At 42.1% G+C, this 17,074-nt stretch overlaps 1 protein-coding gene across 3 annotated transcripts in view; it reads right to left on the reverse strand.

Annotated features, from left to right (window-relative positions):
• Positions 1–6,840: 6,840 nt before the first annotated feature.
• Positions 6,841–17,074, reverse strand: part of MAMDC2 (MAM domain containing 2) — an 82,416-nt gene continuing 72,182 nt past the window's right edge. The window contains exons 12-14 of one of the 3 annotated variants that reach the window (XM_066604186.1): positions 11,651–11,913; positions 9,148–9,232; positions 6,841–7,246 (exon numbers count right to left, since the gene is read on the reverse strand). In XM_066604186.1, the coding sequence (XP_066460283.1) occupies positions 7,188–7,246; positions 9,148–9,232; positions 11,651–11,913 (407 nt within the window). In that variant the 3' untranslated portion in view covers positions 6,841–7,187. Of the gene's footprint in view, positions 7,247–9,147; positions 9,233–11,650; positions 11,914–14,362; positions 14,577–17,074 lie in introns of those variants that run through there. The other 2 variants (XM_066604187.1, XM_066604188.1) reach the window with 2 other exon arrangements.

Here is a 17,074-nt window from a genome sequence, read left to right on the forward strand (position 1 = left end):
CTGTCCTCACAGTACCATAAGTTAGCTTATGGTGCTTCATGACCTTTTTACACTGGACGACTCGTTGGGTGTTGATACCTGACAGGTCATCTCAGTGATAATTGTTCCTGTGCTTTAACATAGGAATGAATGAGCATCGTTCAGTGAATGAAAGCTGGAACAGGTCAGGAATCTTTCCAGCCCACCTTTACTACATTCACACTAAGCAGGCAGTCATTCGTAAGTGAACGGCTGTCTGTTGACACGGACCGATTCGTCATTGTTTTCTGCATACAGAAACTGAACAACGAAATGAAAAGCGAACAAATTCTCATTCGACATTCAGCCAGGGGAGACATGCATTTACACGGAACAACAGATTCTCTTTAAATGAGTTGTCCTGGACTTTTTGAATATTTTCTATTGATGATCTGTCGACGGGATAGGTCATAAATAAATGATAGGCTGGGGTCCGCCACTCAGGATCCTTGTGGATCAGCTGATTGCTGGAGCAGCTGTTACTACGGACAGCACAGAAAGCAGATTGCGCTCTCCGTAGTGACAGCGGCCTGGGTTAGTATTGCAGGCATAAGTCGTATTGAATTCAATGAGCACTGTGCTACCAAAGAGAAGTGTATAGGAGTTCAACATCCAAGGTTTTGAGTTGTTTTTTTTTTTATTTTTAAGGCATGTACAAAGCAGTGATTTTAATGAGATGGGTGCTGGGCCTTTGATTGGATCCTGATTCATATACAGATTAACTTCCTTGCACTGTCACCATTAAAGGGGTTGTCCCGCGGCAGCAAGTGGGTCTATACACTTCTGTATGGCCATATTAATGCACTTTGTAATGTACATTGTGCATTAATTATGAGCCATACAGAAGTTATAAAAAGTTTTTCACTTACCTGCTCCGTTGCTAGCGTCCTCGTTCCCATGGAGCCGACTAATTTTTGCCGTCTGATGGCCAAATTAGCCGCGCTTGCGCAGTCCGGGTCTTCTGCTTTCTTCAATGGGGCTCCGTGTAGCTCCGCCCCGTCACGTGCCGATTCCAGCCAATCAGGAGGCTGGAATCGGCAATGGACCGCACAGAAGAGCTGCGGTCCATGGAGGGAGAGGATCACGGCGGCCATCTTCCGCAGGTAAGTATGAAGTCACCGGAGCGCGGGGATTCAGGTAAGCACTCTCCGGTGTTCTTTTTTAACCCCTGCATCGGGGTTGTCTCGCGCCGAACGGGGGGGGGGGGGTTGAAAAAAAAAAAACCCGTTTCGGCGCGGGACAACCCCTTTAATGTTGGATCCGTTAACTATCCATTAGCCCTTAGTGACAAAGCCTGTTTGCGCCTTAGTGATGGAGCCAAATTTTGGAAATTTGACATGTGTCGCTTTAACATAGAATAACTCCATAAAGGTTTTGCATATCCAAGTAATTCTGCCATTGTTTTTCGCCACATGTTGTACTTCATTTAGGTGGTAAAAATAGACCAATAGAATTTGTGTATATTTATTAAAAGTGCCAAAATTGGGAAAAATGTTAAGAAATTGTCATACTTTCTCATATTTTCAACTGTAATATGTGCAAACATACTGTACAAATTTTTGATAAAACATGTATTTCTAACTGTTTGCTTTATTCTGGATGCACATTTGAAAAACTTATTTATTTTTTTTACCATTTAGGAGACGTACAAATTTAACATTGATTATCAACATTTTGAGGAACACTTTGCACCAAGCCAAGATTGCAAAGGCTCATAGGTGTCAGAATGATAGATACCCCCACAAATGACCCCATTTTAAAAACTACACCCCTTAATATATTCACTGAGGGGTGTCAGGAATATTTTGACCCCACACTTTTCAGGAGTTGATGCAATTTAGAGGAGAAAAAATTAAATGTAACATTTTTGCAGATGTCATTTTTAAAGACATATTTTTTTTCTATAGTGCACATGAAAATTTACACCCCAAATTTACATGAGGATTTACACCCCTAAATTGGATACCCCCATTTGTCTCATGTTCTGAAACATACCTGTTGTCGCCCTAATCTGTCGGTATGCAGAACAGAAATTTTGCTTGAAGGTGATTTAGGCCCCATTACCCACTTGTAGAGCCCTTGAGTGGGCAAAACGATAGAGAACCTCCACAAACGACCCCATTTTGAAATCTAAACCCCTTAACGAATTTATCTAGGGGTGTACTGCATATTTTGACCCCACAGTTTTTGAATGAATCTAAGCCAAGGAGTAGGAGAAAAGTACAATTATTTTTTTTTTGTTGCAATTATGTTATTTTAAAAACAGTTTATTTTACAGCACACAAATGAATGAAGACTTTCACCCCAAAATGGATAACCCTGTTTGTCCCGTGTTCAGAGACATACCCATTGTGGCCCTAATATTATGTCTCTATGTACAACAGGGCCCAGAATGATAGATGCAGCCGGTGGCTTTCAGAACAGACATTTTGCTTGAAGGCAACTTAGGCACCATAGCACACTTGTAGAGCCCTTGAGCGGCCAAAACAATAGAGAACCCCCAGAAGTGACTGCTTATACTAGACCCCTTAACTAATTCATCTAGGGGTGTACTGCGTATTTGGACCCCACAGTTTTTGAATGAATCTAAGCAAAGCAGAAGGAAAAAATTATGATTTTTATTTTTTTGGCAATTGTGTCATTTTAAAAGCGGTATTTTTTGTACAGCACACATAAGAATGAAGACTTTTACCCCAAAATGGATCTCCCTGTTTGCCACGTGATCAGAAAAATACCCATTGTGGCCCTAATCTTCTGTGTGTATGCACAACAGGACTCAAATCGAATGGAGCATTAAACTTCAACAGTTTTTTCACTTTTATATGATGTACATTATCCATTGGATAACGGCGATCACGTGACCGGGGACTGCTCACCGTACCCCTCGGTCACTGCTCCAGGCTCTTGGCTACTTTTAGTAGCCAGGCGCAAGGAGATTTAAAATTTTCCGGGCCCTCCACAGCTTTAATCTGTGAGGGAAGCTGAAACTCTAACTTTTTTCACTTTTTATTTACTATCCTGGGGTTAGATATCCCAGCCCCCATGACAGCTCCAGGTTGTTGGCTACCTCCGTCAGCTGTCAGCATGGAGCTGTCACGTCCTCACCCCACGTGGCTTTAATCTTCAGAGGAAGCATGTTTTTCCATCTCTGAGGATTAAAGCCCACTTAGCTAGGATGTAAAAAGGCAATGGGGCCATCCCTAAGGGGTTAAACATTGCCTGTCTAACCCAGAAAGAAGTACAGGACTGCAACAAACTAAAATAGAGAAATCATCAAGTCCAGAAGACACCCCATCCCCCCATTTTCAAAAGGAATTAAGTAATGTAACAGATAGAAGCTTATTTCTAATATTTAAAGTACTCTATAGTGACAAGGTCTGTTCTAAGCAAACTTCCAAGTCCACCAAAGTTTGGTTTCAAAAGAAGTCCTGGAAAAGTCTGGAGTCTCTGCCACAGTTGCCTGACTTTAACCTGATAAAAAATCTTTGGTGGGACTCAAAGAATTGGTTGCAGCACACAAACTCAAGAATATTAGTAAACTGGAAGCCATTGCCCATGAGGAATTGGGAGAGATTCTTCAGAAATGCTGTGAGAAGCTGGTGCCTGGCTGTGCATCACGTTTGCAGCAGGTCATAACAGCAAAAAGTGCTCTGTTAAGTAATTAAGACATTTTTAGTAAAGCGGTTGAACACTTTTGAGTTTGCAGCAGTCATTAAAAAAGGCATCAGGTGTTGAATCTGGAGAAACCATTTGTTATATTAGAGTACAACCACATATTGCTGAAACAGTTAAGACTTAAATTGATATGCAGATTTTGTATTATAATCAATTTCAAGGTGAAAATCTATGGTATTTCCACAAAAAAATAGAGCATGCTGCAAATTCGAAAAAGCACAGTATTCCTATTTAACTGTCCAATATCCTCGGCACACCAATTATGGCGAGCTCGGATTCAGTCTTCAAACTGATATTTGTAATTTTGGAAAAGATTTATTAAAAAAAACTCTAAAACATTACTTTTTCATAAGGTGTACTACTAGTGTCATTTGATGGGTGCAGTTTGCACAAACTGATTGATCATGAGTCCGACCTTAATGGAATAATGTTTGATTTGGCCAGCACAGATTCTTATTTGACTAACTGTCCAAATTAAATTATTTTATTTAATGGCGTATTTTTTTCCAGACCAAACGGAGGGAACAATTATAGAATCATTCAATGTTGAGGAGAGAAATTATTGAATCACCTTGTAGTTGTATCAGAGCATGGCCAAAAAATTCAAATGCGTCTGCAACTAAAGGCCAATTTAGACACAACGACTATCACTCAAAATTCACTCAAAAGCCGTGTTTGGAGCGATAATCGTTTTTCTATCTGCACTGACATTGTGCAGTTTTCGTTAAGCCACCGCTCGTCGTTGTCTTTCAGCATGCTGAAAGACAACGATGAGCCTTATCAGGGATTTACAGCAGGATACAGCTGATACTATTGTTTCAGCTTCATCTCGCTTCCTGATGACAGGCTGGGTATGAAGAACAGAGCGGTCCAGCTCTGTTCTTCATACCACGCTCGAAACGCTTGGCTGTGTAACAGCCAGGCGCTCTGAGCAGAGAACAGCTGGATGCAGAAGACAAGGGGGGACACCCTGCTTGTCTTCTGCATTCTCTGATCAGAGCGCTCGGCTGTATAACAGCCGTTGATCAGAGAGGGGAACAGCTGGATACAGAAGACAAGCAGGGTGTCCCCGCTTGTCTTCTGCATCCTCCGCTCGCAGCGTTTGGCTGTATAAGGCCTCATGTCCACGGTAAAAAGAAGATTTAAAATCCGCAGCGTTTTTCCCGCACGCAGATCCGCGCCCCATAGGCATGCATTGGACACCCGCAGGTAGTCATTTTCCCCTTGAGGCGCGGATTGCGTGTGCGGGGAAAAAAACGCGGCATGCTCCATTTTAGTGCGGGTGTCCCGCGGGGATGGCTCCTGCAGGCTTCTATTAAAGCCTACAGAAGCCGTCCAGATCCACGGTATACCCGCGCCTGAATTTTTTTAAAAATGGAGTGCCCGGCACATGCGCGCTGCCGGCGTGCCGAGCACATCCGTCGGGCCGAAGAAAGAAGATCCGGACGCGATGGACGGCAGGTCCGCAGCATCCAGACAGGTGAGTAAATTCTTCTTTTTTAGCCTCATGTCCGCGGGAAAGGAGGGACCCGCTGCGGGATTCTCCTTGAAGAATCTGCGGCGGGCCTGATTTTCCCCGTGGACATGAGGCCTAACAGCCAGGCGCTCCGAGCAGAGAACAGCTGGATGCAGAAGACAAGCAGGGACAACCCGCTTGTCTTCTGCATCCTCTGCTCGCAGTGCTCAGCTGTATAACAGCTGGGCGTTCCGAGCGGAGAACAGCTGGATGCAGAAGATAAGCGGCCCCACTTGTCTTCTGCATCCTTTGCTCGGAGCGCAAGGTGATCTCTCAACGTTTGAGCGATCATCTTGCGCTGTAAATGACAGAACGATTAAGTCAATCAAAAGACATCTTTTGAGCAATAATTGTTGTGTCTAAATGGGCCTTAAAAGGGAAGGTTTATAAACCTTAACAAATGTTTGGACTTGGCTAACAGAAAGAAAACATGGCCCCAACAAGACAGTTGTCTATTGAAGCAGCTGAAAAGATTATAAAACTCCATCAAGATGGCAATCCAACACAGAGCATGGCAAAAGATGTTGGTTGTTTCCAGTCAGTTGTGGATAAAACTTTCAAGCAAATCGGAAGGTTATGAAAGAAATCACACGGTTATACCAAGGAAGATGTCAAAGCATAGAAACCCAAAGCAATATGTCCTGAAAATAAAAAAAATGCACAATAAAACAAGTCAACAAAATGAAAATGGATTTACATATACAAAAGCTAAGCAAAAAAACAGCACCAACACCTAAACAGGAGAAAATGAAGTTACAGAGAAGCAATTATGGAGAGTGGCTGACTGGCCAAGGACCTGATGCAGGAACTTTTGTCTGGTGTACTTTTAGGCCTCCTTCATACGGACGACAAAGTCGTGCAATTTTCTCACAATGCAACAATGTTACAAATTGCATGTATGTGAAGCCCATGCTTTCCTATGGGTTCCTTCACATTAGCGATGTTTTGTAGCACGCAACATTGCGAGACTAAAAGTTTGTGGGTTTCGCGATATGCACGAGACCTGCGAGGTTTTGTAGCACATGTTTCCCTATGGAGCCTTCTTCTCTGTTGCATCGCATCGCATGAAAACCCGGTTTTCTTGTGGTGCAATGCAACTTTGACAGTAGGAAATCCTGCTGTCAAAGCCATACACTAAGCCTTAACTGCAGGAAAAAAAATTTTAAAAGGTATACATCACCTTAGAAGCGCTATCCGGGGCTCCACCGCAGCTTCTTCCCAGTCCCTGGCACTGTTCTTGTTCATCTCTTTTGGCCGGGGATTGAAAAATTCCCGCTCCTGGAAGCGCTGCCTCTGGTTGGCTGACACTTATCCAATCAGAGCCAGCACTCAATGATCCAATCATAGCCATTCACTGAGCACTGGCTCTGACTGGATAAGCATCAGCTTATATTTCAACCCCCCCTTCCTGAAAATCCTCGCATGTGGTGCTACAGAGTCACGTGATTTTGTAGCACCACTTGCGACTTTGTAGCACTACAAAATCATGGTATCACCACGAGAATACGCAGCGATATCGCACAGACGAGCGATGCGATATCGCTGCTATTTTCTCACAGTGATGCCGTGTTGCCTGTGTGGATGAGGCCTTAAAGGAACATACAAAGATGACTGAAGAAAACTAATTTCCCCACTCAAAATTTTTTATTGTGAAAGTTGAGTTTTTGTCAATTCCTGTGTTAAAAATAAACACGCATCATAATTACACACACACACAATTATAATACAGTGAAAATGGTGGCAAATGGAAAGGCTGTACACACATTATTATTACTACTGACGATACATGCGTAATTGCTTTTGTTACATATCTAGCCCTGAGTAGATTGTCTTGTCTGAGAACACAAGTGCTCTGAGTTATGTATCTGTAAATATGGTTTCAAATATTCTTCACTTTGCTGTTAAAGAATATTTTTACTGTGCAGTTTCTGAAGTGACTAAAGTCTATTTTACTATTCCAATCTCCATAGATCAGAACTTAGAAGTCAATTTCATTCAGATCTTCTAAATATCCAGATGACTGTAGTTCTTCCAAATCTGTAAACACAATAATAGTAATGATAAAATCGCATATACAGTAATACTTTTTTGAAAGCCATGAAACTTTAAATACCAGCATATCCAAAATCTGGGAGTGTATTATTGACAGATACAAATGTGCAAGCAGAAAGTTTGGATTAGAACTATTATCAACTGACGCATGAATGACATTAGCTGTACATCTGATGCTACAGTACATTGTTGGCCTAGAATGTTATCTTCATGTAGAACATACAGGGCTCCAGCTCTTTCCTCTATTTTTGGATACAAGAGAACACTTCCCACCCAGTAGCATTTGTCAACTTCCATTTATTAAAGGGGTTTTCTGGGCTTTTAAAATTGATGGTCTATCAATATTACATTGGTGGGGTCCAAGCCTTGGCACCCCAGTGATCAGCTGTTTGAAGGAGCAGCGATACCCGAGGAAGTGCTGCAGCCTCTTCAATCTTTACACGGGTCTTGGAATTGAATGGGACAAAGTTCACTTGAATGGGACAGCGTTGCATTATCCTGCACCTATGCTACTAATAGTACGGCATTCAGCAGTACAAACCAATCTTCAGACTGATGGAAAGATTAAAGAGGCTGCAGTGCTTACCGCAGTCAGCTGATCAGCTGCTGGGAGTTGGATCTGCACCAATCAAGTATTGATGGTCTATCCTAAGGATAGGCCATCAATTTTTAAAGCCCATGTAACTCTTTGAATATCTTGCTAAGCCTTAAAGAAATTTGTCCTGTATGCTGTCCTCACTGACAGTAGCATAAAGTAGTGACAGACATGCTGAGTGTGTAATCTGTAAGGCTGCCTGTCCACGGGCGTTGCAGTATCCCGCCACCCGGGAGCAGGAGTCTGCAGGTGGATCTCCACGGTCAGCCCTATCTGACAGATAGGCTGACCACGGAAAATCGTGACAAATCGCTGCAGATTCTCCGCTCGTGGACAGGGGGGAAGCTCTCTCCATAGCAATGCTATGGAGAGCTTTCACTGCATTCCCCGCGGCGATAATCCGGGGGGAATGCAATTCACACTCGCCCGTGGACAGGCACCCTTAGAAACCATTTTTAGTCAGCGCCATTGACATTAAGTAACAAATAATGTATTAGAAAATTAGTTTATGTATATGTATTCAAAGATAATTAAGGAGGAAGGAGGGGACTCACTGGTGCCCGCGGTCTGACCCAAAATGTAGGTGGTCGACCACTGCACCGTAGGAAACATCCCTCCTACTTTCAACCAACTTGCTCCCTTCAAAACAAGAAATGGTGAGCTGCAGGATGCCTTCACCGGATGTCAAAAGGTCCCCCAGACAATTAGAGAAATAGGTATAAAAAAGTTGTCCTATGCTTCTTTCAGGAGCAAAGTAATCTTATATTCAATGAAGTCAAATCACTTCTATGGGAGGTCCCCTCCATGGAGACCCACCAAATCCTGGAGCGTAAGCCTTTCGTCTCATGCTGGACTTCACAGGAAAGTTCAAGCTTTTTAGGGTATTAAATTACTATTTATTAAACATACATATAAAGCAGACTAACAACATAAAAAACCTAAGGTGGGCAGGTGCAACGCGTTGCGGGGTACCTGCATCCCTTTGTCACGCTCAGAAAGACAAAAGGCTTACACGCCAGGATTTTGGGGTCTCCATGGAGGGGACCTCCCATAAAAGTAAGTGATTTGACTTCACTGACGATAAAATTACTTTGCTCCTGAAAGAAGCGCAGGACAACTTTTTATATCTATTTCCCTGTCTAATGGACATTAGGTGGGAATCATTCTTATGACTGAGCAGGGTAATGCTCGGGTAATCAATTCTCTGCCAATGACCTGCAAGTCCATCTGTGAACCAGCTCACTCTTCCCTAGTGTGGCTTGTATTCATTTAGGATCTAATAATTATTTACCTCCACATGGTTTGTTCTGAAATGTGATGTCATCAAGCGCAATATCACTTCTTATTGAAATCCCACGAATAGCTTCAAACACAATCTGAGATAAAGATAAAGACATTGTTACATCAGCTGGCGCCTAAGTAAAAAATACACGTTCTTATGGGAGAAGACATGTGCATCCACACATGTTCATTCATTTACATCACCAAGAAGTTATTCAGACGGTTCATCGATACAAACAACCTAATCTCACATAATGGGTCGTCCTGCAAGCATCTGATAGCCTGATTCCCATTTTTGGGATCTCCAGGAATCAGCTGTTACAAGCAAAGCAGCTGTTTAATGGTTGATTCTTCCTGCAGCACTGTGTACTATGTGCAAGTGTAGTTCTTGACCTAATAGTGATAACTAACTATGTTCTTTAGTCAAATTTGCATACACTTACAGAATACAGACCTTAACTAAACACAGACCTGTTCTAATTCACATTTATAGTACTTTGACCACCCTAGATTTGAAGAAAAAAGCTTCCTCTCTGGCCTTTGGACTCATATGATTATATCATTTAGTTTAAAAGGGTTGTACATAATTACAAAAACATGCCTGCTCTTTCCAAAAACAGTCCCATAATTGTCCACAAGTTGTGTGTGGTATTGCAGTTCAGTCTTATTCACTCCAGTGGAGCTGAGTTGCAATACTAGACACAACTCATGGAGAGGTGCGGTACTGTTTCTGGAATAAGCCATGGGGCCTATGAACTTAGACCAACATTATTTCACACACTGGTCTAGGTAAACACTGCGTTTTGTAAAGAGCGACAATAATATAGGCCCAAATGTTTTTGTAAGCCTGTCCACCTCCATTAGGCTAGGATACATGGCAACGTTTAGCTGTACAGGGGTCACACAACCAAAGATTGCTGTGTAGGACTGCAAGTGAACTCAATGGAGGCCTAGTGTGAATCTGAGGTTGCTGTGACCGAGATGCTGCGGTTGCAAAAATCCAACTGAAAGATTTTTTTTTGGTAACCATGATGTTACAATCACAGCAATCTGTGACTCGTTTGAGTTCAGCTGCAGTGTAAAGTTAGTGATGGCAAAATCGATAGAGGAGTTTAGGAGGGGACTAGATGCCTTTCTAGAGTGCTATGATATTACAGGATATAGACATTTAATAACAGCGGAGTTGATCAGATTATTATTATGACTATTGGTAGATCCAGGGATTATTCTGAATGCCATTATGGAAGGAATTTTTACCCCCAAATGGGTTAAATTGGCTTCTACCTCATTGTTTTTTTTTTATTGCCGTCCTCTGGATCAACATGGGGGGGTGGAAACAGGCTGAACTTAATGGCTATTGTCTTCTTTCAGCCTAATATACTATGTTAGGGCTCAGTCAGACGGGCGTTTTTTCGCGCGATTTGCGCATGCGCATGCGTCCGGCGATTTTATAAAACCATTGCTTTGCAATGGTATCGGACACATGAGCGCTTTTTATGCACTCGTCCGATAAATTATAGAACAGAAATCGCAGATAGCACCTATCTGCGATCTGCGATTCCTGTTCTCTTCTCTATATGCGCTCAATGGGGCCGGCGGCAGCAGCGCCGACCCCATTGAGAACATATAGAAGACAAATCATTCTTCTCTGCCACAGCTGCAACAGCTGTGGCAGAGAAGAACGATGTTTGCCCATTGAATTCAATGGAGCCGGCAATACAGCCAGCTCCATTGAAAGCAATGGGCTGCCGGCGAGCGCACAATGAATTTTCGGGAAGGGCTTAAATATATAAGCCATTCCCTGCAATTCATCCAGAAATGTGTAAAAATAAAAAAAAATGAATTCATGAATGGGTGTGAGTGAGAGCTGCCTTTGATTGGTCAGGCTGTGACCAATCAGAGGCAGCTCATTCAGCAGGCGGGGATTTTAAATCCCCGGCTGCTGAATACTACAGAGAGTAGTTCAGGAGAACTGCCGGCCGGCCGCGGCTGAACTCCGTCTGCCGGGACCAGGTGAGTATATATATTTTTTTATTTTTACACATTTCTGGATGAATTGCAGGGAAGGGCTTATATATTTAAGCCCTTCCCGAAAATTCATCGTGAGATCGCCTGCAGCGCATTGCTTTCAATCGAGCTGGCTGTATTGCCGGCTCCATTGAATTCAATGCGCTGGACAGCGCTGCACTGCTCCGGCCCGTTTCTATTGAGACGCGGCTAGGAGCAGTTTTTTCGGGCAATTTTTCGGCCCTGGTCACGCGATTTGCGGATGTGCATCCATCATGCGATCCGCAAATCGCATGAAAAAACGCCTGTGTGACTAAGGCCTTACTAAGTTGCAGGGCTACATAGTGACTTTTGATCACACACCGAAAGTTACATATTTCCCTAGCCTTAAAGTGGTGACCAGTTTAGACATTATCTTCTCACTTTACGTGTTACCTGAAATGAAGGGGATCATATGCGATCTTCCTTGTAAAGTTTGCCCTAATAATTTCCAGTTTGTGGCTTACCTGATGTTGCCTTTTGCTCTCATATTCTATCTGTGCTCTTAACCAGCTGATGCTTTGTTCACCTCTTCTAGTCCACAGAAGACTCTCCTTGTGTCTGCGACCTTCTTCTCTCAAATATACATTAAGTAGTCCAGTACCCGCTCCATACATGTGATAATAGAAAGTCAAGCACTGTTTCCCATAAATTGCTCGAAGTGACTTTGAGATAAGGTGAGATTTTTGCCCAAAGACCATGTTTGTTGCTTCAATGTACATGTAGTATCCTTAAAGGTAAAAAGTAAAATGGTATTATAAATCATAAATATGTAAAATGTCCTAAAATTACATTAAAAATAGACAACTATAAAAGAGCACTTCACACATGTATTTTCAAAACCTCTCAGGTGGCCTTTCCATTAGGTTCTCGTTTTTTAAAATGGAACAAGTAGCAAAGTCTATGATGCTATTTCTTTTGTTAAAAAATTGAAATCTAATCAAACAGAAGTGAAATGAAAGCTATACATTTTTTGCTTTTCTTTAGAACCCATTGGAATCAATGCGGAAAATATGAAAATGCTAATTTCCGGTTTAGTTCCGTATCTCTGCTCCAAAAATGGAACAAAGAGATGAAAAGCCCTAAAGTACTACTAACGCTGGTGTGAACAAGCATTAAAGGGATTCTGTCATTAGAAAACAAAAATTCAATACCTACCTATTCCTCTCCCTCAATCTTCTTGCCACATCTTCTCCCCGCTGATATCCTGCACACCTCCCAGGGCATTTCACCCCAGCTGGCAGATTCAGTGACAAAGCGTCCAGTGCCGCCATTCTCTAGTAATGTAGAGCTCATAGCCTAGCAGGGATTGCCTAGCTATTGACGAGACTGTGCATGCGCACTGTCTCTCTGCAATAGTATAGGAACACTCACAGCGAGACAGCGCGCATGCGCAGTCTTGACAATAGATGGGCATTCCTTCCTAGGCAGTGAACGTTACATCACTAGTGACGTAACCTACACTGACCTGCAAGAAGATGAATGCAGAGAAAGGACTCTCCATAGCAAGAAGAGGATCTGGCCAACTTGCGGTGAGGTGAACCGGGGACTGGAGAAGATCAGCGAGGAGAAGATGAAGTAAGAAGACTACCTGGGGAGGAAGAGGTAAGTATTGATTTTTTTTTTAAATGACAAAACCCCTTTAAGTGAGGTGAAATGACAAAAAAAAAGGCAATTTTGCCATTTTCGTGGGCTCTTGCTTTTATGGCATTCATGGTGCGTAAAAAATTACATTTTATTCTTATTCTGTAGGCCAGTAGGATGATGGAGATAGCAAATTTATAAGGTTTTTAAATACCTTTCTTAAATTTTGACATCTTTTGCTCATTTTTTGTGTAATTTTTTTGTTAGAGATATGGTGACCAAAAATCTTTTTTTTCTCATGGAGTCTACTGTGCAAGATAAATCTAATTTGTTTATAAAAATGGACTTTTACAGATATGGTGATACCATTTTTTTTAGTGTGATAACTTGGAAGAGAGTGGGGGGGGGGGGTTAAACTTTTGATATTTTAAATTTACTAATAATTAAAAAACTTTATGAATCTTATTTCTATTCTTTCATGCCCTCAAAGGGAACTTGAACTGGTAGTCATGTGCAAAATATACTGCATTACTTCAGTGTTGCAGTATGTTGCACATTTGCATGCATTCTATTAAGCCATGTGCAGGCAGGGCTTAATAGAAAAAAAAACATGGCAGGGCTACAAGCCCCCTCCCTCTGTCAGGCCATTTAAATGTCGCTAACAGTACAAACAGCGGTATCTAAAAGGTCATCTGTTCATGCGTGCAATACACTGCATTATTTCAGTATTGCAGAATGTTGCACATTTGCAGGCATTATATTAAGCCATTCACGGGCAGGACTTAATAAGAAAATATCCATGGCAGGGCTGCAAGCCCCCTCCCTTTTCTGCTAACAGTATAGACAGTGGTATCTGAAGGGTTTATGGCTGGAACTGGCTGTTGCAGTTGGGCATTGACTGTCAAAGTCAGCCAACATCTGCTGCGAATAAAGTGGCCTTGGTTTTCAAGCCTACTCCATGCAATGACACCATACTTACATGGACAGTGTTTAGCAGAAAGGGGTTAATGTATGACATACAGTAGTGTACAAAAGTTTTAGGCAGGTGGGAAAAAATGCTGCAGTATGAATGTTTTGAAAAATTAGTGTTAGTTTATTTTGTATGTAAACAAAATGAAAAGTGCAAAAGAAAAATCTCTATCAAGTCAATATTTGGTGTGACCAGCCTTTGCCTTAAAAACAGCATCAGTTCTTCTAGGTACACTTGCATGAAGTCAGGGATTTTGCAGGATTATAGTAAAGTGTATGATTAGCCTATTGTAATAAGCCTGTGATAATTATCATTATTTTCTTATGTAGACTGAGACAGTCATTAACAGAAACAGCTGTGTTGGAGGCTTACAACTGGGTGACGAACACCCAAACTCTGCTATAAAGATGAGGTTGTGGAAGACAGTTTCATGTCCCAGGTCATACACCATGGCAAGACTGAGCACACCAACAGGACACAAGGTAGTTATACTGTATCAACAAGATCTCCCCAGGCAAAGATTTCAAAGTAGATTGGGCTTTAACGATGTGATGTTCAAGCTTTTTTGAAGAAGCACAAAGAAAAAGGGAGAACACTGAGTACTGTAGTCGCAGTAGTCAGCCAAGGAAACGTATTGCAGTAGATAAAAGACACATCATACTTCCCTTTGAAATTGGAAGTTGTCCAGCAGTGCAATCAGCTCAAAACTGGCAGAAACCAGTGGGACCCAGGTACACCCATCTACTGTTCAGAGAAGTCTGGCCACAAGTGGTCTTCATGGAAGAGTTGTGGCCATAAAAGCCATATCTTCAATGTAGCAACAAGGCCAAGCGACTCAACTATGCACAAAAACATACAAACTGGGATGCAGAAAAATGGTAGCAGGGGCTCTGAACAAACGAGTCAAAATTAGAAATAAAGAAGGCAGTTTGTTTGCCGAAGGGCTGGAGAGTGGTACAATAATGAATGTCTGCAGGTAGCAGTGAAGCACAGAGCTGGTGCCTTGCCATATTTGGGGCTGCATTTCAGCAAATGGACGTGTGGATTTGGTCAGAAATAAGTGAGTCATCAATGCTGAGAAATACAGCAAATACTTATCCATCATTTAATACCATCAGGCAGGGGTCTGATTGGCTCCAAATTTATTCTGTAGTAGGACAACAACCCCATACATCCAGCCAATGTCATTAATATCTATCTTCAGGTAAAGAAGAACAAAAAGTCCTGGAAGTGATGATATGGCCCTGATCTCAACATCATTGAGTGAGTCTGGGATTACATGAAGAGACAGAAGGATTTGAGCAAACCTACATCCACAGAAGATCTGTGCTTAGTTCTCCAAGATGTTTCGAGCAACCTCCCTGCCAAGTTCTTTCAAAAACAGTGTACAAGTGTAACTAGAAGAATTTATGCTGTTTTGAAGACAAAGGCATAGAATGGTAGAGTTGGAAAGGACCTCCAGGGTCATCGGGTAATTCATCTGGACCATGAGACTTGAATTCATTTAAGTTAGCTAGGTGTTCCTTCTTTATCTCTCTGCTTATAGGCTGGTCACTCCAAATATTGATTTGACTTACATTTCTCTTTTGTTCTTTCACTTTGTATTTTATTAATTAACAAAAATAATTCACTAATTTTAGTATTGATTCTCCTATAGAACATAAAAGTACCTCCAAAGAAAATCTAAAAAGATTATGACAACCATTAAGATATTCTACAAATTCAGTTAGTTTTTTCTCATCTTCCAAAAATAATAGAAACATGTTATCCACATAACACAACCATGCTTTTATATACTCTTTATATTCACAGTTTTCTACTAATTGGGTTTCAAAATGGGTGGCCATAAAAATATTACGTAACCTGCAACTGCATGGGACCCCATTGTGGAGCCAAGTGGCTACAAGTAGAAGTCCTTTCCAAACTGGAAATAATGTCCAGTCAAGATTATATTTAATAGAATCAACAGAAACTGAATTCTATCACTATGTAAGGTAGCAGCCTATGTTCAGATATAAAGTGCACAAAAATGTTACATTATTCCAATAGCTTCCATCTCTTTCTTGGATAAATGCTGCCTCACATTATCTGAACTTTAGTTAGTAGAAACTAGAGATGAGCGAGCGTACTCCATAAGGCAAACTACTCGAGCGAGTAGTGCCTTATTCAAGTACCTGCCCGCTCGTCTCAAAAAATTCGGGTGCAGATGGGGGGCAGAGAGCGACGGGGGAGGGCGGGGAGGAACGGGGGGAGATCTCTCTCCCCCCCCCCGGTCCCCCCTGCTCACTCCCGCAACTAACCGCTCTCCCCCGCCGGCACCCGAATCTTTTGAGACGAGCAGGCAGGTACTCGCATAAGGCACTACTCGCTCGAGTAGTTTGCCTTAGCGAGTACGCTCGCTCACCTCTAGTAGAAACGCATTAGGCTGAATGCGGTGGGATTTCATGTGGAATTTACACCATTGCACGCTGCCATAGGATTACATTGGTTTATGCAATCCTATGCAGACAGCCACATTTTGATCGCAGAAAACTCGCGTGATTACAAAATCGCAACATGTCCTATTTCAGTGCATCATCGCTGATGCGCCGACTCAGCACTGTGCATGTGCGGCTGTGGGCTAGCCGTCACATCTGCAGAGCACAGCGAAGACGCAGGACAGTTAAGCTGCGGGTCACTGCAGGGGGCACAGGTCGCATCCCGCTGTGAGAATCTCGCGGCTGTCTGCATTCCCCTCTAAACAGATTCCATGAACTCTCAGGATCAAACACAAAGTAGCAATGGAATTTCACTAATTATAAACCTTTCAGTTCTATTTACATCATAATAGTGCATTTGACAGACTGACTGAATTTGTAGGCTATCTTAAATGATTGCCATCATCTTATTACATTTACTGTGGCGGTGAATCAAAGCAAAATTCTGTATTTAGATGTAGAAGCGGCTTAAGGGCCTTTTATATGGAACAATTAGCATTCATAAATCATTCAAACAAGCAAAATTGAATGATAATTGTTCAGTGTAAATGCAGCCAATGACTGAACAACGAATGATAAATTGTTCACTTTTCGTTCGTCGCTCATTTTGCGCAGGACTAAAAATCATCGTTGGCTCCTTCACTTATCGTTCAGTTTAAATACCGATCACTCAGTTATTCTCATTCCCTTATCACTTATGTGAACGACTGGACAATTTCTCGTTTGACTGAACCAATGATGTATCTGCCTGTATAGACAAGCTAATAGAGCGAACTCAATGATGTATCTGCCTGTATAGACAGGCTAATAGAGCGAACTCGGACATCATTCGCTCGTTGAAACGATATATCATTTGGTGT

This window comes from Eleutherodactylus coqui, chromosome 5, assembly GCF_035609145.1.
Source record: "Eleutherodactylus coqui strain aEleCoq1 chromosome 5, aEleCoq1.hap1, whole genome shotgun sequence".
Taxonomy (NCBI): Eukaryota; Metazoa; Chordata; class Amphibia; order Anura; family Eleutherodactylidae; genus Eleutherodactylus; species Eleutherodactylus coqui.